Genomic DNA, 22,885 nt, shown 5'->3' with positions numbered 1-22,885 from the left:
TCTCTTATCTAATTTATATATTTAACTGAATTATTGTTGTATTGCACTGGAGAGGGGAGCTCTCTAATCTCGTTGCACACATTTCTGATTCTGATTAGGCATTTGTTTTCACATTATTTTTACATACACGCAATTTCATAAAAGAAATCTTTGATATTCGAGACGCAGTTGATAAATTAAGAGAACATCTGTCTGAATGCCCAAGTAAAAGTGTTGTGAATGACAATGGACTCATTGTAATTAAAGATTTTTATTCAAAAGAAATTAGTTTCTCCAGCGTTTTGTTATTCAGTCTATTTCTTTTTTTGAGGCAATTTCCCCCGCCTTTGAGAAGATCCTCTCACAAGGCACTGAAGAGGCCGGTGTGCACAACGCCTGTGTGGCTACTATAAATAGATGAGGGAACGTTGCCTCCATGGACTTCCAGTATAAGAGCGGGTCTTCCGTACGCGCAACGTGTCCTGCTGACATATAGCGCTGCACCTCTGAGTGCGCATCAACAGTGACGTCTTCCATCTTGTGGATATTTAACGCAAAGTAATGCGCCAATAACTCGATGCTTGTTTTGAGCGTCCACCCTGTTGACAGATGCGCTTCCTTATGAACACAGTTTGGCGCGCGACCGCTGTGTCGACACGATTCTGGTAGTGGTCACGTGACTTTCTCAAAGCAGTACGCGCACCGACACGGGGTTTGCCCTGGAAGCTCGGCGCGCGCATCGACGCCTCGGTGTCGCTAGACCCATCACTACTTTGCCCTCCTCGGTTTATTTCGATCGCCAATTGGCCGCACTTGCCCTTTCGCGGTAAGCTATTTTCGTTTGTTTTCTGTTTCTTGCCGTTTGCAAGCTCTTTCTGTTATTTGCGTTCGTTTCCTGGTGTGAGCACCTTCGGTTGTACTCTCGGCACTACGTTTCGCTCCATGTAAATTTGTGTTTGACAATACTGGTCTCGGCCGGAATAATAAATTCCTTGCCTACTCATATTCCTTCTCTGAGTCTGCGTTTCTGGAGTCCACCCCTGTCTTCCCGGCGCCCCCGGGAAGACACTCCTTACATCTTCAGATGTCTTGTCCCAAAGGATTGACTCCAGTCCACTTGGCACAATTGTTAATGTTAATTTGTGTTGTCTTCCCTTTGCTGTCACTATTAGTGAGTATTGCAGTATTGCCCGATGTGTGTTTGGTTACCAGACGAACAAGTGTGTCTGCACATAGACGAGAATGCAAGTCAGTAAATGAAGACACACAAGCTTGCAGCATTACGTTACCTGTGTGACTTCTTAAGATAGAAGACAGAATATTACATGGTACCAGGTCGCGGGTCAAGAAAAGGACTGATGCGAGATGGACTGCTTAAGGCCACCAGAAGCGCTGAAAATGACGGGAAATGTGGACGCGAGTTGGCGGGCTTTCAAGCAACAATTCCTGCTCTACCTTGCCGCCGTGGGAGTCGGAAACAGAGCAGACGAAAGAAAAATAGCCCTTTTGCGAACCAATGCCGGAACCGAGGCCATCGAGGTATTAAACACCTTTGTTTATGATGAACCCGAAGATAAAGACAAGTTTGAAAAGGTCCTGTGGATTTAATTGCAGATACACTTGAAAGGACATTTTCAAGTCGGACCTTTCAAGAGAAGCTATACCGTCCAACACTCACTCAGTGGTGCGTAAGTGTGTTTCTGTATATTGTTTGTGTACTGAAGGGTCTGCGATTTGTAAGGGATTAAGAGGGCATGTTTGTTTAATATAATTTCCTGTATTTTGTTTACTGCCTTTAATTCACCTGTTTAAATAGGCACTAGTTTGTTTTGCGGCAGTTTACTGTGATTGTGTTTCCGTATGTCTCGCGAGAGTGTACAGTGCACAGAATGTTACTGCGCGCGCGGCGAGTAAAAACCTTTGAAAGACATTTTACGAATACGGAGAAGTTGAGTGAGTCGCCACGGATAAAGTTTAAGTGAGGAGTTGGTCGGCGAGACCACGGCGAGTGTGTGACCGCAATCAGGAGACCGTGAACACGCTTCGAGAGGAGAAGGCGCGTTCTCAGCACGGCAGCCGGTCGAGACATCGAGCGTGAGTTGGCAAGCTAGGCTGGCTCACACGACGGAGAAGAGAGGACACCCGAAGTCATTAGCGGTGTGTCGCAGTCAACAGCGGTGGACTGTGAGCATTAACTGGACTGGGCAGCGTCTTCCGGATCCACCGTCATCGCGGCAGCCACCCACCCTCGCCATTTGGACTCCTCCCGGCCATTCGACAAGCAGGTGCACTCGCTCACTCGCCAGCGGAGGAGCAGTTTCTCCTCCTCAATATCAGTAACCGCGGCAACGTTGGCCAGAACATTCAGTAACATTAATTTGGGCGCCCAACTAAATTTATGTTGCTATATTTAGTCATATAAAGTGAAGATTTTTCAATTATTTGGTTGTAATAAATTGTGTAAAGTGTTGAATCTGGTTTCCTCTTGCTCTCTCTACACCACAGTTGGATTGAGTTAATTCGGTTTGAGTAATTTGGTAGATTCGAGCAAGTAGTAAAGGCATCCGCAACACCCCTAAGGTGAAACACATACAGTCCTCTAAGCTCCGGCACAAAATCTGGTCCTTCGAGCCGGATTCGATCAGACTTAAGGATGTCTAGAGAGAGCGAAAGGTCTCCAGCAAAAAGTCTTATTTACCCTGCTGAAGTGAAGACACGTGCTGTTAGAGAGCGTAGAAAGCCCTTGAGACTAGATGACTATGTCATTAGTACACCAGACAGCAATCGGCATGTGCTAAACACACCAGCTGACCAGACAGTAGTGGACTTTAATACCACACCGACTGTAGACACACCCCAGTTAGTAGAGGGTGCTACAGCCTCACCGCAGGCAGATACGACTACTAATGCAAAATTAGCTGACGCTTCCCTGCTGCCTGAAGAGGATGGGCAACAAAAGATGGCAGGCCAGACTAGTAACCCCAGACTAACCTCTACTGAAAGTAGGTCTAGGAAGGAAGAAAGGGAGGAGAGTGACTCAGAAGACACCGATTCAGAATCCAGCCAATCATCCAACCCATCTCACTGTGTAAAGCCACACAAAGGGGAAGATTTCAATCACTTCCAACCAGGCGAGTTCTTCCAAGACACCCACAAAAATGGTAGGCCCCCCAGCAGAGGTTCCTGCTCATCCCAACGAAGCCGTGGCAGCCATCACTCAAGCAAATCAAGTATTCGAAGCACAGGCTCGAAACTCCTAGCCCAACTCCTGCAACAACAACGGGCAGACGCACTCATAAGAGAGGAGCGATTCAGGCAGGATGCACTCGATCGAGAAAGGAGAGCTGCGGAAGCATTGGAGAGGGAGCGCGATCAAGCAGCAGCCCAAACCTTGGAGAACACTCGGCTCGCAGCCGCACAACTACAATTTGCTTCTACCTCCAGGCAAACGTCAAGAGCATCCAGCAGGGATAACTCACCCACGCGCTGCCAGCATAGAAGAGAGGAGTTGCCTGTGAGGACTCACAGACCCCTAACAAAGGTCCAGGTTGACTCAGAAGACCTAGAAAGCCGACTGGTTCACCTGCGAGAAGCGTGTCAGGCATCAAGTCACGGTGCTATCCCCTCCTCACCACCAGTAGATCCTCATCAGAACTCTGGCCAGCTCAATCCCCCAGTGGCCCTCAGTTATGACCCACTCCCACAACGCCCTCCAGGGAGCGCCATCCCATTCTTTAAAGATGATTCTAGAAGCCAGTATCACGACATGAGAATGTGCCTTGAGTTCCTCTTGGGTGGCGCCAACCACAGTGAGCAGCAGAAGTTCCTTGAGCTGTCCATGCAATGCAAGTTACCAGCAGCGAAGCTCATTTGCACAGCCAATGCCTACTCCCCCACTCCCTACACTTCCTCCATTCAGGCTCTAGACGAGCGTTGGGGACGCCCGTGGGACCACATATTGGATGAGCTCTATGAGCTGGGAGAAATGGCAGACATTAAGGATGACCAGGCCCTGGACGCATACTCCCTGAAGATACAGGCTCTGGTGAGCATGCTGAAGTTCCAGGGAGCCGCTGGTCATAGAGAACTACATGCAGGCTGCAATGTTGAACGCTTTGTGAGGAAGATTCCAAAGGAGAGGGAAGAAAGGTTCCGGCGGGAACATGAACGTCTCTACCCCAACCAACCACTCTCTAACCTAGTAGAGTTCTCTGACTTCCTGAAATCTGAGATGAGGCACATCCGCCTCCCCAAGCGTGAAGTTGAGAAGTGCAGTGGACGAGACAAGTCTGACCGAAACTCAAGCAAAAGGGGACGATCCACCCACGTACTAACGACCATCGCTGAAACCCCAGTTAAGGTGCAACAAGAGCCCTTGAAAGCAAAACAGGGTGGCTCCTCAAAGAAAGGAGGGAAGAAACCTCCTCCCCAGTGTCAGTGCTGTACCGAGACCCACTGGCTAGACAACTGTCCCGTATTCAAGGAGAAGACTACGGAGGAGAAGAAACAGTGGATATTAGACAATAAACGGTGCTGGAAGTGCGCCCGTGAACACCTTGCGAAGGACTGCACCCTGAAGGGACCCAGCAGACGGACCGGATGTGGAAAGACCCACCTCACAGCCCTCCACGACCTCAACATCAGAGAAGTCAAAGCTAACCCTGACGTCGTGGAAGCCCAAAGTGAGCCACCAGAAGGGATCCGCACCTACTATGTGGGCCCCACCAGGGGTTACAATCCCCGCGTGCTGTTGAAAATGGTGCCAGTGGTCATTCGACACCGTGACAAGACCCTGGAGACCTACGCGATTATTGATGATGGCTCAGAGCGCACTCTGCTAATGCATGAGGCTGCCATCGCGTTAGGACTCAGGGGCCAAACAGAGGAGATGGGTCTCCTCACCGTCCAACCAGGGCACACAACCATTAGTGGAGAGAGTGTGTCCCTTACCATCTCACCGGTCGGACGACCGAAGGATGCCTACAAAGTGAGTCACGTGTTTACTGCAGCCCAGTTGTGCCTCTCCCAGTACGGCTACCCCATGGAGGTCCTAATGAAGAGGTACCCTCATCTCTGTAACCTGGGGATTGACTCTACAAAAGAGGTGAAGCCCACCCTCCTGCTCGGCTCTGATAACGTGCATCTCACATTACCCAAGCACATCATTAAGGGTCCACCTGGATGTCCAGTTGCTCTGCAGACCCCCTTGGGTTAGACACTCCAGGGTCCCATCAGCCTGAAAAATAGGAAGACCCGTCAAACCCACTGCCTCTACATAGGAGCCAGACATGAAGACGGGGCACTGCTGGAGAACGTCCAGAAATTGTGGCAGATGGACGTCACTCCATACAAGAATGAGAAAATGCACACTCGCTTCAAGGAAGACAAGAGCGCTATGGATCTTCTCCAATCGAAAACCAAGCGTGTTTGTGTGCGTGGTGTCCTGAGATTTGCTACGCCGCTCTTGAGAAGAGAGCCCATGCCAATCTTCAAGGTTCCTCCCAGCATAGTAATGCCGTGCCTGCTTAGCACCGAACGAAGACTAAAAAGGGACCCTGACACAGCTACCGCCTATGCTGAGGAGATGCACAAACTCATTGAGTCGGGACTGGTCAGAAAGTTGGAACCTACTGAGGCAGAAAGGAGTGCTGAGTCATGGTACCTTCCCCACCACAATGTTGAACACAATGGAAAGAACAGAGTGGTTTTCAACTGCAGCTTCCAAGTACGCCAGCAAAACCTGAATCTCCACCTCCTGCCCGGCCCTACTCTAACCCCTCCTCTCCTTGGCGTCATGGTGCGCTTCCGAAGGCACAAGACCGCAGTCAGTGGTGACATAAAGCGTATGTTTCACCAGGTCTGTCTGCTCGACGAAGACAAACCACTCATGAGGTTCCTGTGGAGAACAAACCCGGACGACTCAGAACCGTCCATCTATCAATGGGAGGTGCTGCCCTTCGGGACAACCTGTAGCCCATGTTGCGCCACCTATGCCCTGTAGCGTCACGTCGACAGCAGCACCGCACCCCCTGGGGTCTCAGATGTTGTCCACCACAGCTTTTATGTGGATAACTGCCTCCATAGCGTGGAGACTGCAGAAGAGGCCCGCCAGCTGGTGCATGAACTGCGCACCTTCCTGGCCACTGCTGGCTTTGATGTCCGCCAGTGGGCCAGTAATGACCCTGAGGTCATCCGAGACCTCCCAGAAGAAGCGAAGTCCGACAGTAGTGAGACATGGGTGTCTCAGTCCAGTGACAATGCCCAAGAGATGACGCTGGGTCTCCTATGGCGCTTCAAATCCGACACCCTGTGCTACCGACTCAAGAAGATCGAACCTCGTCACTACGTCACCATGAGGTCAATCTATAGTACACTGGCAAGTCAATATGACCCGTTAGGTCACATCAACCCCTACACAACCCGTGCCAAGATTCTGGTCAGAGAGCTTTGGACAGAGAAGAGGGGATGGGATGACCCCCTACCTGAACCGCTTGGGGCGAAGTGGAAGGAATGGGCGGAAGAGCTCCCCACCCTCCAACGGATTGAGTTTACCAGGAGCTACTTTCCACAGAGCGTGAGTCTGACCAGCAGCAAGATCTCCCTCCACGTGTTCTGTGATGCATCCGAGATGGCATACGGTGCCGTGGCATATCTGCGCGTGGAAGAGCCTGATGGTACAGTTCACGTCTCCTTCATTCTCGCGCGCTCAAGAGTTGCGCCCAAAAGGCAACAATCAATCCCCAGACTGGAGCTCTGCGCTGCTCTAAGTGGAGCTCAGATGGGAAAATTGCTAAAGGACGAGCTTCACCTGCCACTGTATGAGGTTTGGATGTGGTCCGATTCCACAACCGTCATCCACTGGATTCAGTCGACCTCATGTAAATATAAAGTCTTTGTAGGGACTCGCGTGACGGAGATCCAAGAACTTGTGGGCACCAGCTGCTGGCGTTATGTTGGAACCAATGTGAACCCGGCGGACCTCATCACCAGAGGTGCAACTCTCGAGCAATTGGCCTGTCCCAACATCTTCCACCGAGGACCGGATTTCCTCCGAGAGCCAGAAAGCGAGTGGCCTCCTCCCCCAAATCCGGATACCGCAGAGGTCGAGGCGGAATTAAAGAAACCCATCTTCTGTGGTCTCACCGGACTCCAAGACACTCCAACCGATGGTCCAAAGGTTGAAGACTGCCATACCTTAGAGGAGCTCCAAGAACGCACCTTCCACCATAGGAACCCAGACATGGGAGACGCAACCCCACTCAGCGCGGACGACTACGCCGCCGCCGAGATTATGTTGCTGCAGAGGGTGCAACGGGAAGTTTTCTCGATTGAGATGGCATGCCTCGAACGCAAAGTAGAGCTCCCACGAGATAGTAAGCTGAGACTACTGGCCCCTGAGCTAGACAATGACGGCGTTATACGTGTCGGAGGCCGTCTGCGACGGGCTCAGGGCCTCACAGAGGACAGTAAACACCCCATCCTACTCCCTTCGAAACATCCAGTGACCCACCTGGTGATCCGCCACTATGACACCAAGCTGTTTCATCCTGGAGCAGAGCGGCTCTTTGCTGAGATCAGGAGGAGGTTTTGGATTCTTCGTGGCCGGGAGGCTGTGCGACGATACCAACGGTCATGTACAGGCTGCCAGAAGCTGAGAGCTCAGCCTATCATGCCACGGATGGCTGACCTTCCACCGTGCCGCCTCCGCCTCCATGAAGCGCCCTTCTACAACACGGGCATGGACTGTTTCGGGCCATTTTCCGTCAGAGCGGAAGTTGGGAGAGGAACTGCTAAAAGATGGGGAATCGTTTTCAAAAGCCTCACCACGAGAGCTGTCCATCTCGAGGTGTTAGCTGAAATGACAGCAGACAGTTTCCTCCAGTCGTTTCGTCGATTCACTGGAAGGAGAGGGCGACCCCATACCCTCTGGTCTGATCACGGAACGAATTTCCGTGGAGGAGAAGCTGAGCTCCTCAAGAGCTACAACCAGATGAGTGAGGAGTTGAAGAAGGAGTTGGCCAGCCAGCAGGTCAATTTCTGTTACAACCCTCCAAATGCACCCCACTTTGGTGGGGCGTGGGAGAGAGAAGTTAGGTCCGTAAAGTCTGCCCTCAACGCTGTGCTCGGAGCTCAGGTTCCCAAATCAGAAGTCTTCAACACCGTGCTGGTAGAAATCGAAGCAATACTGAACTCCAAGCCACTGGGGTACGTCAGCAGCGATGTGGCCGATCTCGACCCCATAACCCCAAACAGCCTTCTGATGGGGCGGCGAGACGCAGCCCTCCCCCTTGCGGTCTATGCCTCCACTGAGATCATCGGCAGGAGACAATGGAGGTATAGTCAGGCCTTAGCCGACCAATTTTGGAAGAGGTTCACTACGGAGTATCTCCCATCACTGCAAGGCCGTCGCAAGTGGCTCAAGGAAAGAGGCAACCTAGAACCAGGAACCCCGGTCATGCTCGTGGATCAGGCACTCCCCCGTGCTCGCTGGCTCATCGGACGGGTGAAGAAAGTAATGAAAGGCGACGACGGGAGAGTACGCTCAGCGGTCGTAGACATTGGAGGAAGAACTTACCACAGACCAGTGGCACGTCTCATCCAGCTACCCCATTACTCTGACTCTGACGCGCCTGACTTGACTGACTGACAACTCGACTGCAGACCCTCATTTAGGAGTTGCTGATTTGCGCCGCAAATCAGGGGGCGGCTGTACTGAAGGGTCTGCGATTTGTAAGGGGTTAAGAGGGCATGTTTGTTTAATATATGGGAGTTTGTTTAATATAATTTCCTGTATTTTGTTTACTGCCTTTAATTCACCTGTTTAAATAGGCACTAGTTTGTTTTGCGGCAGTTTACTGTGATTGTGTTTCCGTATGTCTCGCGAGAGTGTACAGTGCACAGAATGTTACTGCGCGCGCGGCGAGTTAAACTTTTGAGAGACATTTTACGAATACGGAGAAGTTGAGTGAGACGCCACGGATAAAGTTTAAGTGAGGAGTTGGTCGGCGAGACCACGGCGAGTGTGTGACCGCAATCAGCAGACTGTGAACACGCTTCGAGAGGAGAAAGCGCGTTCTCAGCACGGCAGCCGGTCGAGACATCGAGCGTGAGTTGGCAAGCTAGGCTGGCTCACACGACGGAGAAGAGAGGACACCCGAAGCCATTAGCGGTGTGTCGCAGTCAACAGCGGTGGACTGTGAGCATTAACTGGACTGGGCAGCGTCTTCCGGATCCACCGTCATCGCGGCAGCCACCCACCCTCGCCATTTGGACTCCTCCCGACCATTCGACAAGCAGGTGCACTCGCTCACTCGCCAGCGGAGGAGCAGTTTCTCCTCCTCAATATAAGTAACCGCGGCAACGTTGGCCAGAACATTTAGTAATATTAATTTGGGCGCCCAACTAAATTTATGTTGCTATATTTAGTCATATAAAGTGAAGATTGTTCAATTATTTGGTTGTAATAAATTGTGTTAAGTGTTGAATCTGGTTTCCTCTTGCTCTCTCTACACCACAGTTGGATTGAGTTAATTCGGTTTGAGTAATTTGGGAGATTCTAGTAAGTAGTAAAGGCATCCGCAACACCCCTAAGGTGAAACACATACAGTCCTCTAAGCTCCGGCACAATGGGGGCATTTCACAAAATTACATCCTACGATGTAAACCTCCCTTTCGCAGCACAACAACAGTGATAAACGAGCATTTAAAAAGGAAGCACGTTGCGGCTGATGCCCGATTTCATTCCTGAATTAGTCACAGACGTTTCTGGAAGCGAGCTGAAGTTAGCACACACTATTGTGTGCGTCTGATGGAACACCTGTTGTGGGACCCTAACATATTGATGCAGACCACTGGGGGCCATCGCAACATAATGACATCGATAAAATAGGAATCCTTCAAGTTAAATATGTTTACAAGTTTTTCATTTTGCATTGAGAGATAGTTTCACCGTGGGTACTTTTTGCTTCCATTCTAATCTGTATGCCTAAAAGAATTAAAGGGGCCCTGGAATCAGAGTGGCTATTTATTGCATGATTTACGTTTGTTTTGTTTTGTTTTTCCCAAAATGACATTTAGCCTGCTAGTACGTTCCAACATTCCCCTTTTTATTTTATTTTTTTTAATAAAATTTCTGTTTCTAAATAAATTTTAAAACAAAATTACGTTTGAAGAGTAAAAGTTCTTACACATAAGCATTCAGCAACAACACTTTCACTCTGACTTTCATGTTGACATATTTGAATAATGACTGTATATTTTAAAGTTATCCAATATGTATTCAAATTAGACTAAGATACACCATAATATTATTAGAGTTCACTGAATTATTTTGTAACTGCTATGATGTATAACAGCCATAGGGTGTCAGTAATGAGTGACAAAGAAACTCAACAACTCCGATTGTTCCGTCGTCATTTTCATTTGCAAAAATTACCAGGAACTATGAGTTGCGGTGGAGATGCAAACCACCTGGGCCACAGGAATTTTTTTACGAGGAACTAAATGTTCCTGGACTTGTTTGTAGAAAAGGGGGTTGTGACGGTATCGCTTTTTAAGCCCATAGTAGGCCAAAGATGCAGATGCATTTCTTGCAGCATGTGCTTGTTCACTGATGAGATCCGTGCAACTCCGGATGGATGCATTAAATGTATTTTAAATGTTTGGATGAGATGAAACTATGCACACGTGCACAAAACAGTGCAGGGCCACCCGAGGTTCATTGACTCTCACCCGACCAAGCCAGTACAAAGTTCATAAATAAATAAGACCAATACGTACTTGATTTTTTAAAAAAAACTTAATATTTTGTGTTTTATCCACTAAAATTGATCAACCGCCATTGATGTTTTCGCCGCAGTGTGCACATTTTGTAGAGTTAGGCAGAATTCCTTCCGTAAGAAATTGCTTGAACAAGATATAAAAACCAGAAAATTGAAAATGTAAAATAATCAGTACAAATTTTATACTGGGAAAACATGGAGTTCACCCCCCACTATTGGTTATTCTTTGGCATTTATTTTCTGCACTGATTTTATTTGGAATAAACAAATGTTTAGCAAACCGACAAGCAATATTTAAAAATAAAACGGCAATAACATTGAACGCATTTCCCCAAACAACTTAATGTTGTGATGCATATTTTTAACGATAGAAAGTCGTTCGTGACAAAGCAAATGAGAGTAAAACGTGTACAAACCTGCTTTGTGTAGCACAACACGAGGCTGCTTGCAACCTTCGTCCAGCAGTTGAAGATGTTGCTCGTTCTCTTCTTTTATTCCACAAAGTTCCTCTTTGTACTTGGGTGTCGTTCTTTCACACATTTTCAAATGATAACTCAAAAAAATCTGCACTTGATCTCTGCTTGGCGATGAGTCGTTAGCAGCTAGCTAGCTAACAAGCTAAGCTAACTACACCGAAAAGCATCAACGCGCGAAGATGAGGTTATCGGACACAAAGACTTAATGAATTATGTCGTAGTCCTTTGGAGTAGCACTGGAAATCCTGTGAGAAAATTACAGTCAGTTCCACACTAAATCAGAAGAATTTAGCGGTGTTTGTTTTTATTTCGGTGTGGACGGGTCGGTGCATGTGGTCGAGGTCCTTCGGAAGCTGCGCGCTTTCTAATGACGTCATGCTTTAAGCACGTATTTTTCAAATATATTTCTTTGCCTCTGCGTTTGTTTTTTAACCCTGGCTGGTCTATTTGAATATATATTTTATATAATATTTTAATTCGGTTGATAAAAAAAAACTAAATTAACGCCACATTGGCGAGTCAGCTCTGACGTCACTTCCGCCTATGCCCCGAGAAGCCGCTGCTGGAACAGCAGTGGGAAGGTTACGTTTCTCCTCCCGAACTTGCAACAATGCTGTGGTTCAATTGGGCTGCAAGATTCTATGAATAAAATGTCTGCATATACTAGCAGTGCTTCTCAATTATTTCACGCCCGCCCCTACCCAGAAGAAAAAGATTCGCGCCCCCCACCACCATTTTCTTCTGTCTTTGTATCGTGATGTTAGATTGTCAATAAAATATCCCTTAACTAAGCTAAATTGATAAGAAATATAATTTTGAGAACGAATATCGTAAGCATCTCGAAACTCAGTACTCTGTTGTCCAAATATTGATGAGATGATAAATATTTACTAATATTTGTTTAAAGGAAAAAACTTTATGAACATTAACAAACCAAACACAGTTATTAATACGTACAAAATATAGAAAAGACAAAAAGAAGAGCCAGGGCGATTTTAAACAAAAATTCTACATAAATTACAAAGCAACAGCTTTAGTATGTATACACGACATTTTTTTTTTTTAATTTATGGTTACTATGTGGCAGTCGGAATGAACACACACGTCTGACTGGAAACTGGCATTTATTTGAAGACTAGCAACAAGAGAATAATGCACAATCATAAATTTGCACCAAAAAACATTTTCATGAACACGCCCCCAAGAACTATGCCTGCTGGGTGAGAGGCATAGTCCTAATGTCTGCCACACAGAGGACAGCAAGGCCGCCGCCACGCATCACTACTTCAAGTTTAAGAGCCGTACTCACCGTCTTGAGGTTGCGGGTGTCATGATCATCGGACTGGTCGGCAGCCATTTCTGAAAAATCAACCCGGATCTGGACTGGACATATGATGGCGCGCGATAATCACTCAGCTACAGGCTTACATTTACCAGCCACGTGCCCAATGTCTGTTGTAAACTCAGAAATGGCCGCTAAGTGCGGTTGCTGGCGGGCCGACCAGAGTTCAGTAACCTTCGACATTGCCAATGTAAGTGGCTTATGAGCCACATAAGCCTTGAAACGGCATCCTTCAAGAAGGAAACGAAAGTGGCGCGTCACAAGGTACAATAACAACAACTTTCGGTCAAAAACGCTATACATATATATATATATTTGTAAATTGATGTTAGATTGTCAATAAAATATCCCTTAACTAAGCTAAATTCATAAGAAATAATATGATTTTGAGAACTACTATTGTGAGGATCTCGAAACTCAGTACTCTGTTGTGCAATTATTGATGAGATGATAAATATTTACTCATACGTTTTTTTGTAAAAAAAAAAAAAACATTATTCACATTAGCAAACCAAACAGTTATTAATACGTACATAATATAGAAATGACAAGAAGAAGAGCGAGGGGGATTTTAAACAAAAATTCTTTGTAAATAACATAAAGCAACAGCTTTAGTATGTTTACGATACGTTTTTTTAAATAATTTTATGGTTACTTTACGTTTTTTTAATGGTTACTGTAATGTTCCGTCTTCTATCTTAAGAAGTCACGCAGGCAACGTGACGCTGCAAGCTTGTGTCTATTTATTGACTTGCATTCTCGTCTATGTGCGTACACACTTGTTCGTCTGGTAACCAAAACACACGTCAGGCAATACTGCCAACTAGTGGCCAATGATATAACTGCTATCATTACATCTCCCTTTCAAACGTTAAACAATGCCTATGCCTTTTTTTATTATTATTATTGTTTATTATTATTATTATTTTGTTTTGTTATCAATTATTTTCACTTCTTATCAATATCCACACATTTTTATGACAACAAGCAGCTCTACAACAATTTTAGCAACAATCACACAACATAAAACATTTTCAATCAGCCTGTCCGGTTGTCGTCCAACTCTTGTTGATCTTCGAGGAGGTTCAGTCATCCCAGAAATTGCTGGTGGTTTTGGTCTGTGCTCCTTCGATGTATCCACCTGCTTTGCAGCCTCAGCCGCATCAGAAGATTTCTTACAGTTCCCGGGAACCTTCAGAAGACTCCTGTTCCTCCTCACTCTTTGTCCATACTTTGTTTCCACAATGTAAGTTCTCGGTCCGGCTTCGATAAGGCAAAAGATGTATGCAGATTGTGCTCGATTGGACTTCATTTTCATCACATTTCTCTCTTATTGGTGATCTATTATTATACTTCCTGCCTCTGCGACATCCGATTTGAAGACGTCATTTCCGGGTACGAACTACACTGCTCCATAACGAAACTAAAGTTGCGTTTTACAAAAAACATTTAGAAAAATATTTAACGTTACACTTCACAGTAATTTGAATGCAATAACAGGATTTAAATGAACTACAAATTGAAAACATAAAAGCAATACTTTTCTAGCCACTCAAAAGGTAAACAATTTGCACGCTAGTATTATGCAAAAACATTAACAGTAGGGACCCATATTGCTATTATTAAGGTTATTTCGTTAGAACAGGGGTGTCAAACTCATTTTTGTGGACGGGCCACATCGTAGTTGTGGTTTCCCTCAGAGGACTGTGAACCCATATAAATTGAATGGAAAGCCAGTTTTGAAATCAGAAGCTCGTAAGTAATTGTTCAACAATTTTTCCATTTATTTTAAAAGGGGAGGAGTGCTAACAAATAAATGGCAATATCTCATATCTCAGTGTTGTTAAAAGTGAAGAAAATATGATAGAAACAGGAAGTTGATGCAGATGATTTGCCCTTCGCGGGCCACATAAAATGAGGTTGCGGGCCAGATCTGGCCCCCGGGCCTTGAGTTTGACATGTGCGTTCGAGTGAATTGTATGTACCTTGTCGCTTTTCATGTGCAGAATGTCACCGTGAGGGACATCTCTTGACCGCAAGAAACGTTTCCAGTCCCCCTCTAAGATTATTGCCGCATCTGACGTACTGTCGTCTCTCAAACAGCCGCGCATCAGAGGCTAGGCAAGCCAAACTGACCCGGAAGTACATAAACACGTATTGAAAAAATAAATAAACGAACATTCACTCAAAAAAAAAAAACAACTTTGCATTTGCGAGGGAACGCAATCTTTGCAAGGGAAAGCAAAGATTTGTTGTTGTTTTTTTTTCTTCCATGTCCCCTAAGGGGCTCCGGAATTTCCGAACGCCGTCAGAGGAAAAGGAGAAATAAAAAAGGAAAATCTGGATATCAGTCTGAATCGTGGCCTTTTTGCTGGACCGGTGTGGCTACACTCCTGCCATTCCAAAAACTTTGAGAGAAACTGAGACTATTTGCGTTTCTCCTTCTGGCTCTTTTTATCGTTCAACTTCTACTTCAGTTTTTCACCTTTTCACACAGCGTAATGAAGGCCAGTTGAGCAAGTGGAACAAGTGATTTTATTGATGAATGTGGAAGGCAACGATTTCATAAGCACTGTTTCTTCTCACACCTTTTCCATTAACTACGATTAAAAAGACAACTGAAAAGCATAACGTTAACAAATGTTGTTCTAGGCAAAGGCAATTAATTTCATTTATAATGATTGATGTTAACACACAAAAAAACTCATCATCACTCAGAGACAATGGTTATTCTGGCACTGATCACATTGGCTTTGTGTCAATAAAAGATCTTTGCAAAATTCAATTTCATCATATTTTATTGAAAATCACATTCACGTCTTACCACAAAGAGTCGGTTCCTTCAGTTTTTTTTGTCATTTTTTAAGCTTCAAGCATCGCTGCTTTTTTCACCAACACAATTGTGTCTCTCAGTACTATGTTTAGTGGAGAATTTTTTAGCACAAACGCTGCAACTGAATGGCTTGTCTCGACTGTGTGTTCTTGTATGGCTCGTTAAATGCGACTTTTGAGAGAAACTCTTGCCACAAACTGAGCATGAAAAAGGTTTTTCTCCACTATGTGTCCTTGTGTGTTTTGTTAAATTTGACTTATCAGAGAAACTTTTGCCACAAACTAAGCAGGAAAAAGGTTTTTCTCCGTTGTGTGTTCTTGTGTGATATGTTAAACTTAACTTTTGAGAGAAATATTTTCCGCAAACTGAGCAGGAAAAAGGATTTTCTCCACTGTGTATTCTTCTATGTTTTGTTAAAGTTGATTTTAGAGAGAATCCTTTGCCACAAACTGAGCAGGCGAAGGTTTTTTCTCCACAGTGCGTTCTTATATGTTCTGTTAAACTTGACTTTTGAGAGAAGCATTTTCCACAAACTGAGCAGGAAAAATGTTTTTCTCCAGTGTGTGTTTTTATGTGACTTGTTAAATTTGACTTTCCAGAAAAGCTTTTGCCACAAACTGAGCAGGAAAAAGGTTTTTCTCCACTGTGAGTTCTTGTGTGGCTTGTTAACGTTGACTTTACAGAGAAGCATTTTCCACAAACTGAGCAGGAAAAAGGTTTTTCTCCACTGTGCGTTCTTGTGTGGATTGTTAAACTTGAATTTTGAGAGAAGCTTTTACCACAAACTGAGCAGGAAAAAGGTTTTTCTCCAGTGTGTAATCGTGTATGTGTTTTTAAATTTGACTTTAAAGAAAAGCTTTTGCTACAAACTGAGCAGCGAAAAGATGCTTCTCCACTGTGTGTTCTTGTGTGAATTGTCAAATGAAACTTTCGAGAGAAAATTTTGTCACAAATTGAGCAAAATAGAGGTTTTTCTTTACCGTGGTTTCTTGTGTGCCGTTTTAAAGACAACTTTGAGGTTAATGAGTCAGTGTGACATGCCCTTTCAGTTTTGGCTTGCCCATCATCATCATCATCGTCATCTGATAATGTGTCCTCATTATGTACTTGTGATGGTCCCCAGTGGTATTCATCACCTTCTGTTGTCACGTGATGACTTGAGCTGCTGCTTGGAGGCCCCGCCCCTCTTTTGTCCTCATTCTCATCCTTTTTTTCATCTTCAGTCTTTATCGGGTCAAAGTTCACTGATGACTGGTTAATCTCCTCCTCCTCCTTTTTGATGTGAGTCAAGTCTGGCTCCTCTTTCACAGAACAGAAATATTTTTCACTAACGTCTGCAGGACACAAAAAGATGAACACAGATTTGGTTTGGTCAATTCATTCTGATTCAGATCAACCCACTCGTGTACAAACCTGCTTTGAGTGGCACAACACGAGGCTGCTTGCAAACTTCGTCCAGCAGTTGAAGATGTTGCTCGTTCTCTTCTTTTATTGCACAAAGGTCCTCTTTGCACTTGCGTGTCGTTCTCGCACACATTTTCAAATGATAATTCCAATAATTCCGATCTCTGCTCGGCGATGAGTCATGTGCCTCTTTTCGTTAGCGGCTAGCTAGCTAACAAGCTAAGCTAACTACGCCGAAAAGCATCAACGCGCGAAGATGAGGTTATCGGGACACAAAGACTTAATGAATTATGTCGAAGTCCTTTAGAGTAGCACTGGACATCCTGTGTGAAAATTACAGTCAGTTCCACACTAAATCAGAAGAATTTAGCGGTGGGTGTTTTTGTTCCGGTGTGGACGGGTCGGTGGATGTGGTCGAAGACCTTCGGAAGCTGCGCGCTTGCTTATGACGTCATGCTTTAAGCGCGTATTTTCCAAATATATTTCTTTGCCTCTGTGTTTGTTTTTACCCCTGGCCGTTCTATTTTAATATATATTTTATATAATATTTTAATTCGGTTGATATTTTTGTTTTTACAAAATAACTAAATTAACGCCGCATTGGCGAGTCAGCTCCGACGTCACTTCCGCCTATTTCCCGAAAAGCCGCTGCTGCTCCAGCAGTGGGACGTTTACGTTTCTCCGACCGAACTTACAACAATGCTGTGGTTCACTCGGGCTGCAAGATTGTATGAATATAATGTCTGCATATAGTGTGAAATATTTCTCAATCTAGTATTTCCAAGTTTTCCCTCCGACAATTGACGTGACTTCTTCGACAGGCACACAGAGTATGATGTAAATATACTTTATTATTTTGTAATTGTTTTTATTTAGTAACTCAGAACACACAAATGTAACACACAGGGGTGACAAACATGCAGTCAAAGAAATATAATATCTATATATATCTATATATACTGCCCTGAGGAGGATTTAGTGGTGCAATGCGATGCATCGGAGACTGGTTTGGGGGCAGCACTAATGCAGAAAGGCAAGCCCATTGCTTTTGCAAGCAGAGCACTCACGCAGACGGAACGTGGCTATGCTCAGATTGAGAAAGAGTTTTTAGCCATGGTTTTCAGTGTAGAGAAATTTCATCAGTTCACGTATGGGCGTAAGGTCACTGTCCAATCCGATCAGAAGCCGCTCGAGACAATTGTGAGGAAACCTCTGTTGAGTGCTCCAAAGAGACTCCAAAGAATGATGCTGCGCATTCAGAAATATGATCTGACTGTAGTGTATGTTCCAGGCAGGGACATGTTACTAGCAGACACGTTGAGCAGAGCATATCTCCCAGAATGCTCACCCCTGGGCTCTGTTGAGGCTGACATAGAAACTGTTAACATGGTACAGCACCTACCTATCTCCAATGACAGCCTGAGCAGGATTAGAGTAGCTACGGAAGAAGATAGAACGCTTCAAACTCTTATTAAGATGATGCAACAGGGATGGCCATCAGACAAAAGATCAATACCGCCGGTGATCAGGCCATACTATTCGTTTCAAGGTGAACGGGTCAGATGTATCGACATTTCGTTCTGTATACATGTGTACAAGAATGACAATAAAGTATATCTGAATCTGAATCTGAATCTGAAACTGAGTCACCAAGATGGCATTGTTTTTAAAGGTGAACGTGCTGTTATACCTACCGCACTCCAGAAGGACATCACCAGCCGCCTGCATTCATCTCATCTAGGTGTCGGAGGATGTCTGAGGAGAGCCAGAGAATGCGTTTTCTGGATTGGCATGAATGACCATATTACAGCACATATCACTCGTTGTGACATCTGCAGGTCAGTAGATGACAGACAACAGAAGGAAACACTCAACCCACATGATTTGCCAAACAGGCCATGGGCAAAGGTGGGCGTCGACATTTTTCAGTTTGAGGACAAGAACTACCATGTGACAGTGGACTATTACTCGAATTATTGGGAAATAGACTTTTTGCCTGACACTAAATCTGCCACGGTGATAAAGAAACTGAAAGCCCACTTTGCTAGATATGGCATTCCCAGCACTGTAATTTCAGATAATGGACCTCAATACTCATCGGAGGATTTCCACAGGTTCAGTCGGCTGTGGGAGTTCGAGCACAAGACATCATCTCCAGGTTACCCTCAGAGTAACGGCAAAGCAGAGTCTGTCGTGAAGACAGCAAAAAGACTTTTGCAAAAGGCTAAAGCGGCTGGGCAGGACCCATATCTTGCGTTATTGGATCACCGCAATACACCGTCACAAGGACTAGACTCAAGCCCGGCGCAAAGACTGCTGAGCCGCCGTACAAGGACACTGCTCCCAGTCAAGCCCAGCCTTCTTCGGCCCAAAGTGATTAGAGCAGGGCCAGTGCTGCTGAAAAATCAATTCCGCCAGTGTGCTTATTACAACCGCTCTGCTAGGGATCTCGATGCATTAAAACCTGGCGATTGTGTTAGGGTTCAGCCTTTTCACCTCCACACTAAGTGGAGGTTGGGCAGAGTGAAAAACTGTGTTGATTGCAGATCCTATGACATTGAATTGGATTCAGGTGCTGTTCTGAGAAGGAACCGTAGACACCTCAGGCACGCTCTGGGAGATCCACATGTGAGGCCAATAGACATGGAGGCTGAGGATCCACCAAACACCCAAGCGAGTCCAATACAACCTCAGTCAGCCGCTCCGTCCGATAGCGATAGGCCGATGACAACTAGGAGTGGGAGAGTTATTCACAAGCCGCAGCGGTACAAGGACTTTACTACTTAATCACATGCTTTGGGGATTCTTATTTTTAAGGGTAATTGTAATTGTGAAAAAAAAAAAAAAAGGGTGGGATTCTTCCTAACAGAGGAGCACTGTTTTGTTTGGGATGTTGAAATTGCATCTGTCACTGAGAAAAAAAAAAAACTGTTGTCTCAGCATTGTTCACATTGTAATGTTTTTTTCTTCCTTGTGTGTGTTAATGTGTGTTCAGCACCAGGTCCAATTTAAAGGACAAGCTTTCCAAAAAGAGAAAGGATGTAACAATATGGTATGCTGTGTTATCAGGTGCACTAGTAGGGGGCACTGCAGGGCAGTTGGAAGTGTGTAAGCCTGTTGTTATGACTGCAGGGCATTCGAGGGACACGTTGTTGCAAATAAACGCTGGCCAAGTTGGGTCAGAGCAAAGAAACTGGACTTGTATTTTTCTTAGAAAACCCCACTTAAACACTGCTAGCATATGCAGACATTATATTCATACAATCTTGCAGCCCGAGTGAACCACAGCATTGTTGCAAGTTCGGTAGGAGAAACGTAAACGTCCCACTGCTGGAGCAGGAAAGGCTTCTCGGGGCAAAGGCGGAAGTGACGTCGGAGCTGACTCGCTTTTGTGGCGTTATTTTAATTATTTTGTTACATTTTTTTTTTATCAACCAAATTAAAATATTACATAGAATATATATTAAAGGAGAACCATCAGGTGTAAAAACAAACACAGAGGCAAAGAAATATATTTGAAAAATACGTGCTTAAATCATGACGTCATAAGCAAGCGCGCAGCTTCCGAAGGACCTCGACCACATACACCGACCCGTCCACACCGGAACAAAAGCAGTCCACCGCTAAATTCTTCTGATTTAGTGTGGAACTGACTGTAATTTTTTCATAGGATGTCCAGTTCTACTCTAAAGGACTACGACATAATTCATTAAGTCTTTGTGTCCCGATAACCTCATCTTCGCGCGTTGATGCTTTTCGGCGTAGTTAGCTTAGCTTGTTAGCTAGCTAGCCGCTAACAAAAAGAGGCACATGACTCATCGCCAAGCAGAGATCAAGTGCGGATTTTTGGGAATTATCATTTGAATATGTGTGAAAGAACGACACCCAAGTACAAAGAGGAACTTTGTGGAATAAAAGAAGAGAACGAGCAACATCTTCAACTGCTGGGCGAAGTTTTCAACCAGCCTCGTGTTGTGCCACTCAAAGCAGGTTTGTACACGTCTTACTCTCATTTGCTTTGTAAAGAACGACTTTCTATCGTTAAAAATATGCATCACAACATTAAGTTGTTTGGGGAAATCGTTCAAGGTTATTGCCGCTTTATTTTTAAATATTGCCTTTTACTTGCCGGTTTGCTGAACATTTGTTTATGCCAAATTAAATCAGTGCAGAAAATAAATGCCAAAGAATAACCAATAGTGGGGGGGGGAACTCCATGTTTTCCCAGTATAAAATTTGAACTGATTATTTTACATTTTCAATTTTCTGGTTTTTATATCTTGTTCAAGCAATGACTTAGGGAAGGAATTCTGCCTGACTCTAAAAAATGTGCACACTGCGGCGAAAACATCAATGGCGGTCGATGAATTTTAGTGAATAAAACACAAAATATTAAGTTTAAAAAAAAAAAAAAAAATAAGTACGTATTGGTCTTCTTTATTAACTTTGTACTGTCTTGGTCGGGTGAGAGTCAAAGAACCTCGGGTGGCCCTGCACTGTTTTGTGCACGTGTGCATCGTTTCACCTCATCCAAACATTTAAAATACATTGAATGCATCCATCCAGGGTTGCACGGATCTCATCAGTGAACAAGCGCATGCTGCAAGGAATGCATCTGCATCTTTGGCTTACTATGGGCTTAAAAAGGGAGAACGTCACAACCCCCTTTTCCACCAACAAGTCCAGGAACATTTAGTTCCTGGTAATAAAGTTCCTGTGGCCCAGGTGGTTTGCATCACCCCCACAACTCATAGTTCCTGCTAATTTATCCAAATGACAATCATGATGTATCAGTGGGAGGTCTTGTGTTACTTTGTTACTCATTACTGACACCCTATGGCTGTTAACCATCATTGCAGTTCCAAAATGATTCAGTGAACTCTTAAAATATTATGGTGTATCTTAGTTGAATTAGAATACATATTCCAGAAACGTCTGTGACTATGTCAGGAATGAACTCGGGCACCAGCCGCAATGTGCTTACTTTTTAAATGCTCGTTTATCACTGTTGTGCTGCTAAAAGGAGATTTACATCGTAGGACGTAATGTTGTGAAATGTCCCCATGGTCCGGTCCAAGTTGGGGTCGCACGCATTGCTCCGTATGCGGCAGGCACAAGTCAAGGTAGCACAGTAGAAACAATATAAGACAAAGTCACCGCATGAGCTTTGACTTGACCAAACCAAATGTGTGTTTGTGTTTTTGTGTCCGACAGACGTCAGTGAATACGATCTCTGTTCTGTGAAAGAGGAGCCAGACTTGACTCACATCAAAAAGGAGGAGGAGGAGGAGGAGATCAACAAGTCACCAGTGAACGTTGTCCATATAAAGACTGAAGATAAAAACAAGGATGAGAGTGAGGACAACAGAGGGGCGGAGCCTCCAAGCAGCAGCTCAAGTCATCACGTGACAACAGAAGGTGATGAAGACCACTGGGGGCCATCACAAGTACATAATGAGGACACATTATCAGACGCTCATGACAATGATGATACTAATGATGATGATGATGATGGGCAAGCCAAAGGTGAAAGGGCATGTCACACTGACTCATTCACTTCAAAGCTGTCTTTAAAAGGGCGCAGAAAAACACACAGTGGTGAAAACCCTTTTTCCTGCTCGGTTTGTGGCAAAAGCTTCTCTCGAAAGTCTCATTTTGTAAGGCACACAAGAACGCACAGTGGAGAAAAACATTTTTCCTGCTCAGTTTGCGGAAAAGGTTTCTCTCAAAAGACAAGATTAATAGCACACAAGAACACACACTGGAGAAAAACCTTTTTCCTGCTCAGTTTGTGCCAAGAGTTTCTCTCAAAAGTCGCATTTACGACGCCACACAAGAACACATAGTGGAGAAAAACCTTTTTCCTGCTCAGTTTGTGCCAAGAGGTTCTCTCGAAAGTCGCATTTACGAAGCCACACAAGAACGCACAGTGGAGAAAAGCCATTCAGTTGCAGCGTTTGTGCTAAAAAATTCGCCACTAAACAGCATGCGAAGATTCACAATTGTGCTGGTGAGAAAAGCAGCGATCCTTGAAGCTTAAAAAAAAGAAAACAAAAAACTGAAGGAACTG

General features: G+C 44.9%; 2 protein-coding genes across 2 annotated transcripts in view; both read right to left on the bottom strand.

Moving 5' to 3' along the window:
- Window positions 1–22,885, bottom strand: part of LOC148341716 (uncharacterized) — a 146,665-nt gene that overhangs the window by 68,648 nt on the left and 55,132 nt on the right. The window lies entirely within an intron of this gene.
- On the bottom strand, window positions 15,245–18,116 carry LOC148341721 (uncharacterized). The gene is made up of 2 exons (XM_088283618.1): window positions 18,090–18,116; window positions 15,245–16,338 (listed from the first exon to the last, which is right to left on the bottom strand). Exons 1-2 carry the CDS (start codon window positions 18,114–18,116, stop codon window positions 15,448–15,450), a joined length of 918 nt encoding a protein of 305 aa, XP_088139744.1. The 3' UTR covers window positions 15,245–15,447.

Source organism: Idiotropiscis lumnitzeri, chromosome 2 (genome assembly GCF_059441095.1).
Source record: "Idiotropiscis lumnitzeri isolate Australia: NSW breed Sydney's pygmy pipehorse chromosome 2, RoL_Ilum_1.0, whole genome shotgun sequence".
Classification (NCBI taxonomy): Eukaryota; Metazoa; Chordata; class Actinopteri; order Syngnathiformes; family Syngnathidae; genus Idiotropiscis; species Idiotropiscis lumnitzeri.
The sequence above is the reverse complement of the archived record's forward strand: the minus strand, read 5'-3'. Positions and strand labels throughout refer to the sequence as shown.